The sequence below is a fragment of the Rhinocladiella mackenziei genome, assembly GCF_000835555.1.
Source record: "Rhinocladiella mackenziei CBS 650.93 unplaced genomic scaffold supercont1.4, whole genome shotgun sequence".
In the NCBI taxonomy this organism is placed as follows: Eukaryota; Fungi; Ascomycota; class Eurotiomycetes; order Chaetothyriales; family Herpotrichiellaceae; genus Rhinocladiella; species Rhinocladiella mackenziei.
Genome location: NW_013550601.1, coordinates 1,009,004 through 1,025,617, shown reverse-complemented (window position 1 = coordinate 1,025,617; position 16,614 = coordinate 1,009,004). Strand labels below are relative to the sequence as shown.

At 50.9% G+C, this 16,614-nt stretch overlaps 4 protein-coding genes across 4 annotated transcripts; all 4 read left to right on the top strand.

The window, feature by feature from the left end:
• Window positions 1–3,996: 3,996 nt before the first annotated feature.
• Z518_05498 (uncharacterized protein) lies at window positions 3,997–6,345 on the top strand (the record flags this gene model as incomplete). The annotated part of the gene is made up of 3 exons (XM_013416310.1): window positions 3,997–4,102; window positions 4,302–4,400; window positions 4,457–6,345. 3 exons carry the CDS (start codon window positions 3,997–3,999, stop codon window positions 6,343–6,345), a joined length of 2,094 nt encoding a protein of 697 aa, XP_013271764.1.
• Window positions 6,346–7,775: 1,430 nt separating this feature from the next.
• Window positions 7,776–10,846, top strand: Z518_05497 (uncharacterized protein; the record flags this gene model as incomplete). Its single annotated transcript, XM_013416309.1, has 3 exons — window positions 7,776–8,748; window positions 9,016–9,552; window positions 9,603–10,846. The coding sequence occupies 3 exons, from the start codon at window positions 7,776–7,778 to the stop codon at window positions 10,844–10,846; spliced, it is 2,754 nt and encodes a 917-aa protein (XP_013271763.1).
• Window positions 10,847–11,547: 701 nt separating this feature from the next.
• Z518_05496 (uncharacterized protein) lies at window positions 11,548–11,877 on the top strand (the record flags this gene model as incomplete). The annotated part of the gene is made up of 1 exon (XM_013416308.1): window positions 11,548–11,877. One exon carries the CDS (start codon window positions 11,548–11,550, stop codon window positions 11,875–11,877), a length of 330 nt encoding a protein of 109 aa, XP_013271762.1.
• Window positions 11,878–14,186: 2,309 nt separating this feature from the next.
• Z518_05495 (uncharacterized protein) lies at window positions 14,187–16,073 on the top strand (the record flags this gene model as incomplete). Its single annotated transcript, XM_013416307.1, has 6 exons — window positions 14,187–14,236; window positions 14,290–14,339; window positions 14,403–14,648; window positions 14,702–14,772; window positions 14,822–15,451; window positions 15,507–16,073. 6 exons carry the CDS (start codon window positions 14,187–14,189, stop codon window positions 16,071–16,073), a joined length of 1,614 nt encoding a protein of 537 aa, XP_013271761.1.
• Window positions 16,074–16,614: the final 541 nt, after the last annotated feature.

Here is a 16,614-nt window from a genome sequence, read left to right as displayed (position 1 = left end):
ATTGAGGAGGACATTGTAGCCGATTACCTCTCTGGCTCGATAAGTCAATCCTAAAGTCCAGTACAACGAACAAGCCGGGCGGTATGCGGCAAGATTTACAACCATTACCCGCTTGTCAGCTTCAATCGCTCTGGTGTCATCGATAACCAAATTCTCGTGCGGGCAATTTCTTGCTCTACGCAATTGTGGCGACTCCTTAGGTCCCTCCACAAAGCAAATGGGTAGGCCGCAGACGAGGCTATCCCGCTATCGTCCACTTGGATTGGAAATAAGCGAGGCCAATGCAGACCGGAGCATCCGAAGCATTTTTTCCACCGATCAACTCGTCACACTCATTGAAGCCGCTTCCCGGAACAGAACCCGGGGACGAAGACGACGGTAGCTAACTTGTGTGCTGCTGTGACGATTGACTTTGGAAGCGCTGAGGACTGAGTTTGTTATTGATGCTGAGCACGACATCGCAGCCCATTGGCGCTTCTTCGCTAAGTTGGCCGTAGTAAGACCTTGGTGCGCATGAGAACAAGTCTGAGCAGCTGGGTCCCGGAGGATTTGCCACCTTCGGAGAAGAATCTCTCCGCAAGAGAAGCTTCACTTTTTGTTGCTCTTCGACCTTGTAGAGTATCTGGTATGATTCTTTGTCAACAGAAATGAGGGCTTCCGTTCCAAACTGTATGGAGAAGGCTGAATAGCCCGAGTGACCTTTCGTCTTACGGAGCCCGGGGGGGGTGTGAGGAATGCCTCGCAAGGACTACGGGGTAGTTCCTCGTGAAGATGATTCATCTGTCGAATTGCCTAGCTGGTGGATTGGTGCTCTTCTGGTCAAAGCGGCAAGCCACGGGCTGGGCGGCATAAGACGATCCAAGGTTTTTGCAGGATTGGCCTATTCACGGAAGCATCATGGAGCGGAACTTTCGGACGCTTGGACCACCAAGGAGAAGTACTTTGTCAAGTTCAGCTGCATCTTTCGCTTTGGGATGCACTCTCTCTCTATCGCAGGCAGCGTGTGGGATTGGTACATCAACGTTTGCCAGTGGAGGGGCGCTCGATGAAGGCCTCGATTGGCTGAGAGATCGCGGCTCAGGCAGGAATTGATTCGAGGGATCCGGGTCTACGAGGTCATCAGTTCGCGAACCATGACGAGTTAACTTGAAGCGGACACACTCCACGGCTAGATCCACGAGCAAGAAGGCGACAGAGCCAGGGTCAGCACTCATGAAATCAGGATGAACCAGGCTGGGGTGGAGAAGCAAAAATGGGCTTAGACTAAGCACGACCAGGGCTCATGCCGCGTCCGCCGAACGCGTTCAGTGCCCGGCGCAGCGGGGTATACGAACGAGTCAATCATCCTGTAATTTTCAAAAGGGATTGTCTAGAGGAACAAAAGGGCGTGTGAACGCGGTATGGAGGACGGTTGGATTGGACGAGTAGGAGGATAGAAACGAGGATATCCGGATCGATGGTTGGTCTTCGCGACTCATGCGGCTCGAGGCGTGATAGAAGAGGCAACAATCGGGGATGGGTTTGGATTGTCTTGGAGTGGAAATCTCGCAAGGGAAACCCACCAATGTGAAGGAGGGGGGGTGGGTGCGAAGCGGGAAGTGAATTGTGGATATGGGTTGGATTTTGGATTTCGTTATTGATGATTGGTGTTCAATGGTCATGGGAGCTTTTTGCGTGGTTTTGGCCAATCGCATCAGCTGACCGATACCCCTCGTTCGTTGAGGTCCGACAATGCTGGCTGGCAAATGTTGCCAAGTATGCCACGGGCATGAGCGGAGAGATAGCCCTACTCCCAGGAGGAGGTCTTGATAGCTGTTAGTTTTTTGTCGATTGATTGTGCGTGAATGGTGTGAGAATAGACAGACGATGGATAGACATTTCCGCCGCCGGGAGTAGCGTGGAAGGGTTAGAAGTCGAGGGACTAGGGTGTCCGGGGTGTGGTGGAGCAGATGACCCGCGTGAGAGAGTGTGAGAGAAAGGTAAGGCAGAGAGATACTACCTAATTGATAGTACGTAAAAAGGAGTGGCTACAACGTGGAAAGAGTCACTATAGTATAATGCGAAGTCAAGGCGAGTTGCATGGCTGTCCACCAGTGTCATGTATCCCAAAGTACATAACACATGCTTTTGACATAGACAAGCCACTTCAAGGTACATTCGAGTACCTAAGTGCTGCAGTGCCTGGAATTCATTCCCCCAAGGTACACACATACCTGAACATACCGCGGTATACCACCTACCGAGCGTCATATTCTTGGTAGAGTCATGAGGCACTACTTAGACAGTAGTAGTAGCAGATACTTTGAGGTAAAAGCTGCAGACAGAATCAAAGAGTAATCGCAATTGATAAACCGCATCGACCCTGGAACCCTGTCTGGCTGGTTCTTTGCGTGTGGCCTGCATGTGCATAAAAACATAAAACAAGGTAGTTTGCCCCATACGCCATCTGCTCCCTAGGCACCACACTCCGTCCGTTAGTCTCTTGTTGCCGTCAAAACCGTATCTCGCTTTTTTGGCATCGACCTTACATGCAGTGGGCAGTGGGTTTTATGATTTCATCAATTTGGAGTCTTGCGGAACGACTTGTATTCAATACCGCAGCCATCCCGGTCAGGTCGTCCTTTGGTATTTGTCCTCCCTAGGCTCCTATATACTATCTCGTACAGTAATGCCCACGACCAACCCCACCATCTTTCCCGCTGCACATCTCCTGCGAGGCTCTCTGCTCCTGCCCAATAACTGACCTAACACATCAATTTCAAGACCTCTGGTGCCTCGATCATCTTGTCCTTCCATATCCCCTACCGGAATAACCCGTCAACTTCAACCTCAGTGGTCCGCTTGACCACCCATCCTCTTCCACCAACCAACTCATCACCTAATTTGAGGCCCAGTTCGGTGGTTCCAGCCTTCCCTATTGCCATTCAAACCGCGGCGGTGCCAGAGGGAGGGAAAAGACGACGACTGAGAAACACATGGTTGGGGGTCTGTCATTTCATTCCTAATATCGCTACTCCCCTCCGACGAAGACCGTGTCCATACTTGCCTGGTACCTGCAATTACCGCAAGTCAGGGTTCAAGTTTCTCCAGCTCTCAGGTTTCCATCATCAGCATCATCGGCATTTTGTTTTCCCTCTTTTTTTCTGACATCCATCATCCATCATTCTCGATCATCATCATTATCACCGTCATTGCCGTCCTCACCATTTCACCAACTCCATCGCTGTTGCCGACATCGTCGACATCATTCACTCTCGTCTGCCGCTGCAAATCAAATCGCGGTAGCTATCGCCACTAACAAAATTTGTCTGTCGCCAGTTCAGCCGCCATCTTCCTCGGCAAAGTCGTCATTTTCACCACCCACGGACCCGTTTTATTCATCGACCGAAAAAAAGAACCCAGACAGTACTGCAGCACGCAGTGGCGGTGGACAGCAAGAGCCAGAGCCAAAGCCGAAGAGCCCAAAAAAAACCGAATCCAGACCCTGTTTGACTTGCACCTGCAAGCCAAAGGACATTTGCAACTCTCGCACAATCCGCAGCTTTCGCATCTCGCTGAGGAGCCCCACAAGCTGGCAACAGGCGCACTCTAACAGGCTGCTGGCCAACAAGCGCCTTATTTCGGCTTGCTAAACTCCCCCAGCTGCCCAGCAGCCAGCCGCAACCTTTGCCGTCTCCTCCACCAGAAGTCCCTTCCGTCACCGCGACTGGCCCAACATCATCCTCGTCATCATCGCTAACTCACTGCTGCACGCCTACACGCCTGCTATCGTTTGCCGTGCCTCAAGAGTATCCTTTTGTTCCGCATTCATCGAAAGACGAGGAATTTTATCAGACGCAGGCACCCTCCCCCGATTTTTGGGTTACCCAAGTTCTGTGCTGCCTGGCAGCTCCCTGGCGTGCTGATGCGAAACCTGCGCATCGCTACCACTAACGACCATCACTATTTGCACCGTCACCGTCACGACCGCCGCCTCTCTTTATTTCCGGTCGTGAAATGTCCATCTATCCGCCTTCTCGCCAGCCTACAAATGCTTTGAATGGTGTCGGCGACATGAGCGATGGTTCAGGCACCATTAATCCTGCAGCTCTGAACGCTAGTGGTACGTTTTTTATTTTCTTTATTTTTATTTCCCATTGGTTTAGCAACTCGACCGCCTGCCGGGCCATCAGGGCTGTGGCCATCAGCTTTCGCCCAATGGCGCGATGAGCGCACCTTTCCATCATCCTGACTATAAATCCACCGCCCCCTCTTGTTATCGCGTCCGTTCGCTGACCATTGTGTGTGCGTGTGTGTAACAGGAGGATTAATACAGTCGTCAACCGATTCAGCCCCCCGAGGCATCAAGAGAAGCAGATCACCTGAACAATACGGCGAATATCCGCAAGGCGACGACGATGGTAAGTCTGCGCAATGGGAAAACAGCTGTCAAACTCCTTCTGACGCGTATCAATAGGGCCGCGCAAACGTGGACGGCCATCCAAAACACCCAGAACCTCAGGAGACTTCACTTCCAACCTTGATTCGCTTCCTACACCTTCCAGCCAAACTTCACCAGATCTGACCCAAACGCCAAAACCTCAGGGCGGCGGCCCTCAACACCCGGCGAGCACGCCAGTGCAGGCTTCTCCGCCTCGAACCATACCCAAATCGACGATAAAAGCACTCCCAACTGTGAGGGATCATACAAGTGATGTGCTCCAACCCGAAGGCGATGAATACATGCCCCGTGAATACGACGATGCGGGCGAGAAAAAGGTGGATCAGTTGGGATACCTGAAAGGGGGACGTGAGTACAAGATCCGAACTTTTACTCTGCCTGGACGGGGTCAGAAATTGTTCATGTTGGCTACGGAATGCGCGCGACAACTTCAGTATCGTGACTCGTATCTTTTGTTCAACAAGAATCGCTCTCTTTACAAGATCATTGCCAGCGTCAAAGAAAAGGAGGAACTTGTCAACCACGAGATCTTGCCATATTCCTACAGGTCGCGCCAAATAGCCGTTGTCACCGCCCGATCGATGTTTCGTCAATTTGGCAGTCGTGTCATCAAAGACGGCCGGCGGGTCCGGGACGATTATTGGGAAGCCAAAGCCATCAAGCAAGGATTTACAGAACAGGATGCGGCGGGCGAAAAGCGACCGGGAGCTGCCAGAGCAAGAGAGGCAGCTGCTCAAGACCAAATGAGCGCCAGAACAAATATGACAGCCAGCTATGGTGATGTTGTCTACAGCAATGGGCCGGCCTATGGAGCAGTCCAACCGCCTCCTTTGCATTCGGGCATTGCCTCGACCATGGCTCAGTTGTCATCCTTCGATCCTGCCTACGACACCCGGTACAAAGATATCGCACGACCAAGGCACGACATCACAGGACCGCCATACCAGGACATCACTCGTTCCAGTACCGATACCGAGTTGGCAAGTCAAGCAGGACATGCAGCCGAGTTTAGCAAGAATATCAACCAGCAAAATCGCTATCGTCGTAGTCTCGTTGAAGAGTACTGGCGCAGACCTCACGAACCACCAGTGTCAACCCCTCCAGCCGAAGCTGAAGCGACTACCACAAGCCATCCATTCTCATCGCCACGTTTCAACACCACTGATATGCCGACTTCTCAAGCGGGTGCAATGTCTCATCAATCTCAGCCATCTCAGTCATCGATGAACCCTCCCTCGTTCCCTCATCAACCACCCTCAATTCAATCGCCTGTTCGACAACCAAGTTTACAACAACCCTTCCCTCGCGATTCTTCCCAGTTCCCCCCTCAACCGCCTCAATATCAAAGATCATCTTCAAACTTATCACTCTCACAGTCTGTCTCGCAATCAGGGCAGGTGCCTTTCAGCGGCGGCGCTTTCTCACCACATGGGGTAAATCAACAATCACAACAGCAGCCGCCGCCGCCGCAGCCGCAACAGACGCAACAGCCCAGCTGGGGTGCCCCTCCACCACAACCCCACCAGTCACCAGCTCTCCATCGTATGAGTACGCCTCAATTTTCTCCCAGTTTGGCCCAAGGGCAGATTCCCTCACCTTTGCCGGGGGGAGCACATCCTAGCCCTTCTCCCCACCCACCACAAATGCAGCCACCACAAATGCCAATGCTCCATCACCAAGGCAGCTCCGGTGGTATCGGTGGTCAGCAGCTTTACGGGCCTGGAGCAGGACTGCAGGCGATGAATGCTGCAGGATACGGTGCAGTGAGTATGGGTCCGCGAGGATTGTATGGAATCGGTGGGCAAAACCAGTTTATGCAGCCCAATTCCCAACATGGACAAGGCTGGCCGGGCCCACAGAACCAAGGTCAAGGAGGTGGACAGTGGAATCAGGGTTATCAGTGAACCCTGATTGATCATAATCATCGGGCGGCGTTTTTTTCGCCTTTGAGGTAACAGGTTGAATTGGGGTCTGCTATTCAAGGAGTTTATGTTCGATTCTTTCCACGCCGCCTGGATCACAGGACAGCGCAAGGCACAGGCATCTCCAGTCAATGATTTGTTTTTATTTTTCCTGCATGAACCAGGTCTGGAGATTGTTGCATAGCGAAGCGGGTACATAAGTACGTCGTTCTGGCAGCTGAGCATATGTGCAGGGAAGTGCACAGCGAGACGCGTTCAATGGCTCCGAGCGACACTGAATATAGGGGGGATGGAAGATTGGACGTTTTCTTAGGGGACTGTCATTTTCTTGTTTCATTCTGCATCTTTTTTTTTTTTTTTTTTTTTTTTTTTTATCGTAAGCCAGGAACGCCTTTTTTTTTTTTTTTTTTTTTTTTTTTTTTTTTTTTCCGGTTGTTTGTTTCCCTTGGTTTCGTTTCGTGGTACACAAAGTGAAGTGTCGATGGATTTGGTTATTACTGAGCTTCGCTGGCAAAACCCATTTCAGATTCGGCTTTCTCTCATTCAAATTGGTTTCTTTGTATAATATTTTGCAGTGGACTCCCCTTTTCTGGTTCTTTCCATCTTGTTTTTGGCACTAAAGTCATGGACTGGACGAGGTATACGAATGAAGGAAACGCCAGCAAGTCGAATTGCATTGAGAACACACAGTTTTAATTTCAATTGAAAAGGCATTAATGATGGAAAGAACACACCTACAGCTCTGAGAGCATGTATTAGGTCAATGAGCTTTCTTTGGATTGCCCTTTTTGTTCTCATTTTCCTGCCAACAAGGATTTTGAGTACTGCTCAGCAATTGATTTTCCCGTGCTTGTCGCTGCTGTTGTTGCTCCCCTGCCTCTTTTAACAACGCTAACAATACCAGCAACGTGTTCGTCAATGTCGTGACAAACTATCAAATGAGCTCAACCGTATGGAACCAGGATGCATGTGCAGCACTTTTCCGAGCTGGGAGCTGTCTTCTGTCCGCCACATGGGTTTACTTTCGTCTTCCGGTGAGTGCCAGGGCAAAGTAACTTGACACTGATTCTTGCAGAGCCGCGCCTTCGTCAGTAACGTGACACCCTTCCATCCGCCATTGGCCAAATCGTTGACCCTCAAACACCATCGCGCGCGTACCTTTGCCGTTATCTGCCATAGTGCTTTGCCGAGCAATCTCCATGATGTTCCCCAGAAATTTCACGCAGGCCCACCGACTTGTACAGTGGCGCCTTATAGGAGCAGCTATGGCCTCAGTTTGAGCAGATTGTCAGACAAGTCGAACCTCAGTCCACGGCACCACTCTCCAGGCATTCACATTCCATGGTTCGAATCTCAGCCTGACCGCCAAAGATACGCCCACCACCTGAGAATACTTCCCCCTCCACTCGATCATGCCTCTCTCACATCGTGACTATACGGTGGGCTGTATCTGCCCTATGGGGGTGGAACTGGCACCTGTCAAAGCCATGTTGGATCATATCCACCCCAACCTACCCACTCAGCGCGACCAGAACAGCTATGCGCTAGGAGAAATAGGTGGACACAACCTGGTGATTGCCGTCCTGCCTGAGATTGGGACCAGTTCGGCCGCGACGGTGGCGACCCAGCTCCTGAACGACTTTCCCTCCATCCGGTTCGGGCTGCTGGTGGGGACTGGCGCCGGAGTACCCGAGGAAGAAGAGGAGGGCAATGATATTCGTTTAGGAGACGTGGTGATTAGCAAGCCGACTGCTACGTTTGGTGGAGTGGTCCAATATGACCAAGGCAAGTATTCGACAAGTGGTGGCTTCGAACAAACCGGATCGTTGGCGAAAACTCCACAGCTCCTACTAGCAAGTGTGGAAACGCTGGCAGCCGACCATCGAATAAAAGGATCCCGAGTCCCGCAATATCTATCGGAAATGTTACAAAAATTTCCCGTGATGGAGGAGGAATACTCACACCCCGGTACAGAACAGGATCTACTATTCCAAGCGGGCTATCCTCATCCGGGTAGTCCAAATTGCCGCAGGTGTGACAAGCAACGAGTCGTAGAAAAGGATAGTCGACGCAATAAGAACCCCAAATTCCACTATAGCACGATCGGATCCGCCAACACGGTGGTCAAGGATGCTGGGTTACGAGAGGAGCTACGGCGAGCATTGAAGGTCATATGTGTCGAAATGGAGGCTGCGGGTTTAATGGATTCATTCCCCTGCTTGGTCATTCGTGGAATTTGTGACTATGCCGACTCCCACAAGAACAAGAAGTGGCAGCCGTATGCGGCAGCGACGGCGGCGGCGTACATGAAGGAGTTGCTGTCCATTATACCAGCCCGAGAAGTGACCAAAATACCCAATGCCACAATCGCGGTGCAGATTTCACGTGAGTCACCCACGACTTCCCGCTTGACTGATAGAAACACGGGAACTTATGAAGATGCTGAGTTATCGCCGACTCTTCTTTTGGCTGATGGAGACGCTGAGAGGTGAGCAGACACTGGAGTTGCCCATGAACTTCGAGATAGATACGTCCTCCATTCTATCCCCTCTCTGAGACCCAATAATCTTGCCTTTCTGGTCCAGTTACTGACCGGCATCTAGAATATGACAAGGGCGTGAACCTCTTCAATGCCCCTGACATGGGGCGAAGGTCTTTTCATTGGTCGAGAAGTCGAATTCCAGAAGATGGAAGCCATTCTGCAGCCTCAGTCTGAGTCTCCAGGTTCGACTAGGAAGGTGCTCATTTTGGGTGGTATGGGTGGCATTGGCAAGACGCAACTGGCCATCATCTACGCCAAACGACGTCGTCATTCGTACTCCTCCGTCTTCTGGTTGAACGCCAGCACCGAAGCAACACTGAACAACAGTCTGCGACATTTTGCCAATCGAATCCTTCCGCCAGAGACAGTCAGCAACCTCGGATCCGATCAAGTCTGGGTTCATATTTCGAATTGGCTATCCGAATTGGACAATACTCGATGGCTACTGATTTTTGACAACTACGATGACCCTGATCAGTATAGCATAACAGAATATTATCCATCGGTAGCGCACGGATCAATCATCATTACCCCTCGGACACCAGAGGACCTTCAAGGAGAACAGATCAAAATAAAACACATGACCGAAGAGGAGGACGGTCTACGAATACTGGCCACCCGATCAGACCGCAAAACCATCCAATCAGGTGAGACGCATTTCCCATAATGGCGAAATACATTTCTAATAGTGGAGCAGATCCAGGGGCTCGTTTGCTGGCACGCAGGTTGGACGGCTTTCCACTGGCGTTAGCCACAGCAGGTGCTTTTCTGAAGCAAACTCCGGTCGATTGCTCTACATATCTGCAGCGATACGAAGGAGCGTGGCAAGTCACCGGTTTATACGTCAGCCAACTGCCTGAGTACCCCAACCGCACTCTGTACACGACATGGAGCCTATCAGTGGCCCGAATAAAAGACAAAATGCCTCAAGCGGTACATCTGCTTGCTTTTCTGGCCTATTTCGATCACCAGGACATCTGGTTTGAGCTTTTTTGTGTGAACCAAGACAAAGACCAGCCGTCGTGGTATAGGGAAGTGACCAATCATAAATTCCTGTTCGTCGAGGCGATGACAGTACTGACGAGGTATTGTCTGGTCGAGACTCATTATGAGAAGGGTTCCTATAGCCTCCACACATGTGTCCACGACTGGACGCTAGACGGCTTGAATCGTAAGGTTGATGTGAGTCAATATTGGCTTGCATTTGATTGTGTCGCCGGCCACTTTGGGCCCGAAGACTGGGATCATCTGTCTACAATTCAATACCAGCGGTTCACAGGTCATGCCCGCCGATTTGTGCACGACCGGTTTCGACAAGCAGCGAACCACGACGATTCAATACGGACCAGACTCAATCAAATCGTATATTTGGCGGAGCTACTTTGGCAGCAAATGCAGCATAAAGCTGCGGAGCAGATGTACATTCGAGCGCTGGCCGGGCATGAGAAGGCGCTGAGACCGGACCATACGAGGACCCTCGGCGTCGTCAACAATCTCGGGGTCCTATACCGTGACCAAGGCAAGCTGGCCGAGGCGGAGCAGATATACGTACGGGCACTGGTCGGGCGGGAGAAGGCGCTGGGACCGGACCACACGGGGACTCTCGGCGTCGTCAACAATCTCGGGATCCTATACCGCAACCAAGGCAAGCTAGCCGAGGCGGAGCAGATGTGCCAACGGGCGCTGGCCGGGTATGAGAAGACGTGCTCTGAGACTATTCCAGCCCTCAATACTGTTTGCAACCTCGGGTTGGTGTATCTTGCCCAAGGCAAGACAGACGAAGTGGTGAAAATGTTGCAGCGTGCAGTGCTCGGACCTGGCCATCCTCATACACTGAAAGTGGTTAAATTACTTGAAGCAATTCTGCGGTGGAAAGGAGAAGAAATAGGAACCAGAAGTCTGGAGTTGGTCATGGTCCAAGAAAAAGGAAACGCCGTATAAAACCAATAATTACTCAACCATGCTGCAGAAATGGGACGAGAAATACTGAACAATGAACCGGCAAGATGGCCCTGGCTCTTACATGCTCGGATCGTCTGGATGCGTTTGACGAACCGGAATCTAGCCGGAATTTTAAGCCTTTTGCTGCAAACAACTGTTTTCAGTCATCCGGGGCAATTCGTGGGGTCATCGATCTGCCGACCAAGACAGCCCCACGATCTGAAATCCTGCCCTCCTAATTAGCAAAGCCTTGCACCTACCCAAGATACACCCTTTAACTGAGTTACGATCTAGCGATGATCCAGAGCATCACAAAAGGACTCGACAAAGATCTGCCACCGCCATCGCCTACATGACAATCCATGCCATCCAAGTTAGAAGGCTTCCACGAATGATATTCCTCGATCACCACTTGAGATTAAAGCAGCCTATGTCTACCCGTTTCGGAAAGTCCTGACAGTCGACTGTGTAGCCTTGTTTTTTCGATTCAGCTCTTCGACTTGCATGATAGCGTATATGGAGACACCTTCTGAAGTGAACAGAGAAAAGCAATATGCTCCAGCCAAAACCCCTCTGAAGGTGATAATCATCAGGTCAGTCATATTGTTCCCACGTGCTTAAAACGGAAACATCATGTCCGTGCCGTCGAACTGGCTCCCGAGATTCTGGAAGTTGGAGCGGGCATTCAGGTGGCCCCGAACATGCTTCGACTTCTAGATCAGTGGGGAGAAGGCATCAAAGGTCGACAAACCAGCGTTGCTTTGGGTGCTATTCACATCCTACGCTCGAAGGCAGGATCTCTGCTGGGAAGTGTGGCCATCAACCAAGAGCACGGTGAGCAGTTTGTTGTCCATCGGGCGGATTTGCCAATGGCGTCACTGGAGCAGGCGTCAGTTCTTCCTAATGTGAAACTCCAAGACGATACCAAGGTTGAGAACGTTCAGTTCAGTCCGGCAGCTGTGGAATTGAGTGACCGTACCATGGTCCATGCTGATGTGGTGCCAAATCCATGGTTAGAGGAAAGATCCTAGGTGATGATAACGGCGCTGCGATGCTGCAAGTGGGTCATACGCAAGATATTTCGAGCAATTGTCCCGACTTGCAACCATTTATTCAGGAGAAAAGGCGATTCGTCGGATTGGACCTGGAAGGCATATCATCGCCTATCCTGTGCGAAATCATGAAATATACAATATGGCCCTTGCGCACCCGGACCGTGGTCGAGTGGACGAGTGCCGGGCCACAGTGTCTTCCAAGAAAATCTCCTTTCAGAATATGAAGGATGAGATCCAAATTTGATCAAGTTGCTGGATCTGACACCAAAGAGCGATGTGTTAAAATGGAAATTATGCATTCACATGCCACTTCCGCGCTAGGTTAAAGATTCATGTGCTTTGCTGGGAGATGCATGCCATCTTATGCTGTAAGTGCCATCTCAACTGGTCGGTATAGATATCTGACCTGTTCTCATAGGCCATACGTCGCCCAAGGAGCAGGATAGGCTGTGGACGCGGCATCGCTGGAAGTGGTTCCTTTCCTCCGTTTCTTCGAAAGGCGAGGTGCCTCTCGCGCTGAAAGCGTACAAAAAGGCGTAAAATCCCGTGCAGAATACATTCAGCAATCTTGCTTGACAACAAGAGCTGCCTTCGCTAACCTCTGGAGTTGGAATGCAGAAGCCAAAGCTGAGGAAGCACGGAAAGGTAAGAGTGTTCGCGGTTGATCAATAAGTTATTCCGCCAGCCTCAATCAAGCAGTCTTCTCTTCCAATCTCAACACTTGAACCTCTTGGTTCTGTCTGGAGGCTGCGTTGGATCGCTTCTCGAACTGCTTATGATATTTTTGACAAGGACCAGGTCTGAAGCCCGGTTATGATCAACGGAGCTCACGCTACATTTGTCTTTGGACTTCCTGGTTATGTGCCTGGCATAGAACAGATTGTGATGAGAAGTTGTGTAGCCGGTGTTCTGATTCAAAAAGTGGACATGATTCAGGTATCCAGACGCTGAGCCTTATAATCTTCGTGCCCAACCACATGAGTCGGTCTTTTTAGTCTTCCGCGGCAAGTATTGGATCTTTCCCCGACAACTCGGCCTTGACCGGATCTGTCCTCGCCCCGCGCCACGTTTGGCTGATGCTTCGAATTTTGCTCCCCGGTCAACTCAAACCTGGCCCCCCTTGACCTCCGAGGTGAGTTGGCTTTAGCCCCACAGCCGCCTCCTCTATGCGGGTATTCTGACAGCAATGCCAGGCTTACTTTGGAGGGTTGCTTCAAACTGTTCGCGCTTTGAATTCTCACCACTCCAAAGCCTCATCAGACAGCCCCAACGTTGATAGTTCGGTTGGGCGTGTGGAAATCCACAACCTTTACCGACAGATGGTCTGACGTTTCGGCATATAGCTCCCGAGTATCATGTAGACACAAATCAGTCCTTACCTATATCGTGTGCAATTCGATTGCGGCCTATCGTCCGATGCAGAAAAAGGTCCCATGATAAGCACTACTTGAATCTCGCCTACAACGCATCATGTCCCTCGGCATCGGTGTCAACAACTGAAGAGGGTAAAAACCTGTGAAGAACTTGAAACCAGGCGGGGAATCTTCAAGCCGCATTAGCCTTGCAGCAACATGTGCAAAATCAGCGCTCGAGATCGTCTAAACAGAAAAAGTGATGACCTCAATGATGAGATATCGTCGTATATGGCCGGTCAACTTGGCAGACAGCGGTCAACAGCAAGGGACAGCCCTCTCTCAATCCAGCCTTTCAGACCTATCTGCTAAGGCACAGGATATTTCTATTCGACTTTCTGGGCGCAAGTCCGAGCCTTGGGAGCTAACGGGTCTGGGTACTCCCGAAAACCAGGTAATGCAAGTAGCGACGCACGACGACACCGTGGATATTCACCTAGCCAACACTGCAACTAACAGTAGAAGAAGCACGCCCTATCTTCCAGATATCCAGCCAACCCTGAGTCACTACGAGCTTAGTGGTCAATATCTGCGGGCAAATGGTAGGCACTGCTGGGACTCCCTCTGTCCCAACTTTGTATCCTAGGCCGTCAGAGCCTAGTGAGCCCCATGTTTGCCGGTGGAGACCCCGCCCTCTTGCCCCACTGAGGCAAGAAATGGATGACTGGGAAAAATGGACCAAGGACACCAGTTGTCGAATGGAGAAAGGACGGGCATAATGGCTCAAAGAAGATCCTTTATCAAAGTTGACCGCTCCCCGGCCACATGGCTCGATCCTCCGTCAACCACGTTTCCCTCCCAAGCTTCTTCAGGTGCTAGAATCCCATTCCCCCCGGAGTCAACAGTTCAATTAATCTGTGGTCGACGTCCACCATGAAGACTGATCACGAACACGGTGTTCGTGTTCCACATTTGAAACACAGGTATGGTGGATCATCTTCGCTGTCAATGTCGCTCATCACTGACATTTGATCAGTCATGCGCATGAAGAGGCGATTCCCGGAACGGTGAACTTGCAAGCACAAGGTATGGAGAATGTCACGTCCCGAGTTAAGCTCTGGGCCTCTCTTTTTCCCTAACATGTACCAGAGGGAGATGATACTGGTTATGGCCAAGCTCTGTTTCCAGTGCCAGCGGACGACCCGAACGATCCTTTACAATGGCCCAATTTCAAGAAGACCATGATTTTGATTATCTGTGCTGCATACTCGTTCTTGGGCAATTCGTCCTTGCTGGGACCTTCGGTTTACATTGGCATCTATTCAGAGCTGTTTGGAATATCGCCTGCTACTGCATCAGGGTTGATCTCATACCCTAATTTGGCCTATGGCTTTGGTCGGCGGGGATTCTACTGTTGCAACGGGGAAGCGGATGCTAACAAAGGGTAGGATCTTTGGTCTTGGTTCCTGCGTATCTCAAATTTGGTCGTCGGCCTGTCATGCTCGGTTCGATTATTTTCGTGAGTGTCGTATCTGAGAATGGGACTCATCGCTGACACGATTGTCTAGTTCGCGGCTGGACTTATTGGTGCGTCCCAATGTAACTCATACGCCACTTTGATGGCTTGCAGAGTCATTGCTGCATTTGGCTCTGGAGTCTGCGAAGCTCTCCCCGTTCAACTGGTCAACGACATTTTCTTCCTGCACGAGCGAGGACAACGACTGGGTTACTATACAGTTTGTCTTTGCTTGGGAGCCACGGGTCCGCTCTATGCTGGTTACATGCTTGCTGGCGGATATTCATGGAGACTCTTTTTCTACGTGGAATTTGCATTTGCGTGTGCGTTGTTCATTTTGGCCTTCTTCTTCGTGGAGGAGACATGGTACCAACGAGACGAGATGAAGGCCAGACTGGGAGCTGCGACGGAGTCTCCTGAGAAGGGCGTCGATGCTGAATTCCGCGAGGTCTCATCTGCACCACCACCCAGGAAGTCTTTCATCTCGACACTCAAGCCGTGGGGGGTGTATGATCGAGAGGCCCCGTTCTTCATGACGGCAATTCGATCATTTACCTACTTCCTTGTGCCCTCTGTGTTTTGGGTCGTGGCAACGTACGGTATCTACATCGGATTGGGAGCGTTGGCATTCAATTACACTTTCCCCATCAAGATCGTCGCTCCTCCCTATAATTGGAGTCAGGTAAGCAGTGCTGAGTTGGGGATTGTCAGAAACCAGCGGGCTGATTGGTGGACAGACGAACTCTGGTTTGATTGCTGTCGGCAACGCCGTGGGCTACATTCTTGCCGTACCATTCACCACCTCGTCCGATCGATTAGCGGCGTATTTGACAAAGAGGAACAACGGGATCCGTGAAGCTGAAATGCGTCTGGGAGTACTCCTTCCCGCGATGCTCATCGGTCCTGCTTCGTTGATTGTGTACGGCTACACGGCCGAGAAGAACCTGCATTGGTTTGGTTACTTTGCTGGGGTGGCCATGTGCAATTGGAGCGCTTACTTTTATTTTACATTCACTTTGGCCTATGCTGTGGATAGCTACACGGTGAACCTGTCCGAGATGCTGATTGCGATGAATTTGGGCAAGCAGGCAATCTCATTCGGAATGGGCTTCGAGCTTCTGGACTGGATTCTTGAGACAGGATATGTCAATGTCATCGCAGGAATCTTCTGTGGTGTCCTGGCAGCGAATGATCTGGCTCTCCTGATCTTCATGTTCTTTGGAAAGAAGATCCGCATTGCGACGAGCAAGACTTGGTTGGCCAGTATGCACAGAAAGACGCACGTGGCGGGAGAGTCGCATTAAGGAGCAAGAGATGATCTCATCTATCGAAAAGGTGAGGTTGTGGCCATAGATCAGTGATTTAATATCGTTTCGCTGCTCTTCATATAACTTGTCCACGGCTTTCGTGGGCGGCATGGTCACTTCACTAACCGCCTGCCATCCACTTCGCGTGCGCCATGCCATACTCTTGTGCCTTTTGTGTACTGATCTCATTCTTTCCTTGACCATTAGGGCCCGGCAATGGGCTTCAAATCCACCATCATGTCGTCGCAACTTCTCACCAGTCGTCTCGCCCTCCTATCGTTCCCCAAGATCGATATCTGTCTTTGGTAGGACTCGATGCCGTTGCTAGCGAAGACAACCAAATAAAAGATGGCTGGAACGTGTGGTGTGGTAGCTTCTGTTAGATGGGGACCAACTTCTTCCTCGGTCGAGAAGGATTGGCCGCTACTCTTTCGGAAATGATCCATCGGGACTACTTCCTGGAAGTGAAAGCCAATGGAAACTACAAAATTGATCTCTTGACGCTTAGTTGAGTAACTTGACCTGGCATTTGGATGGT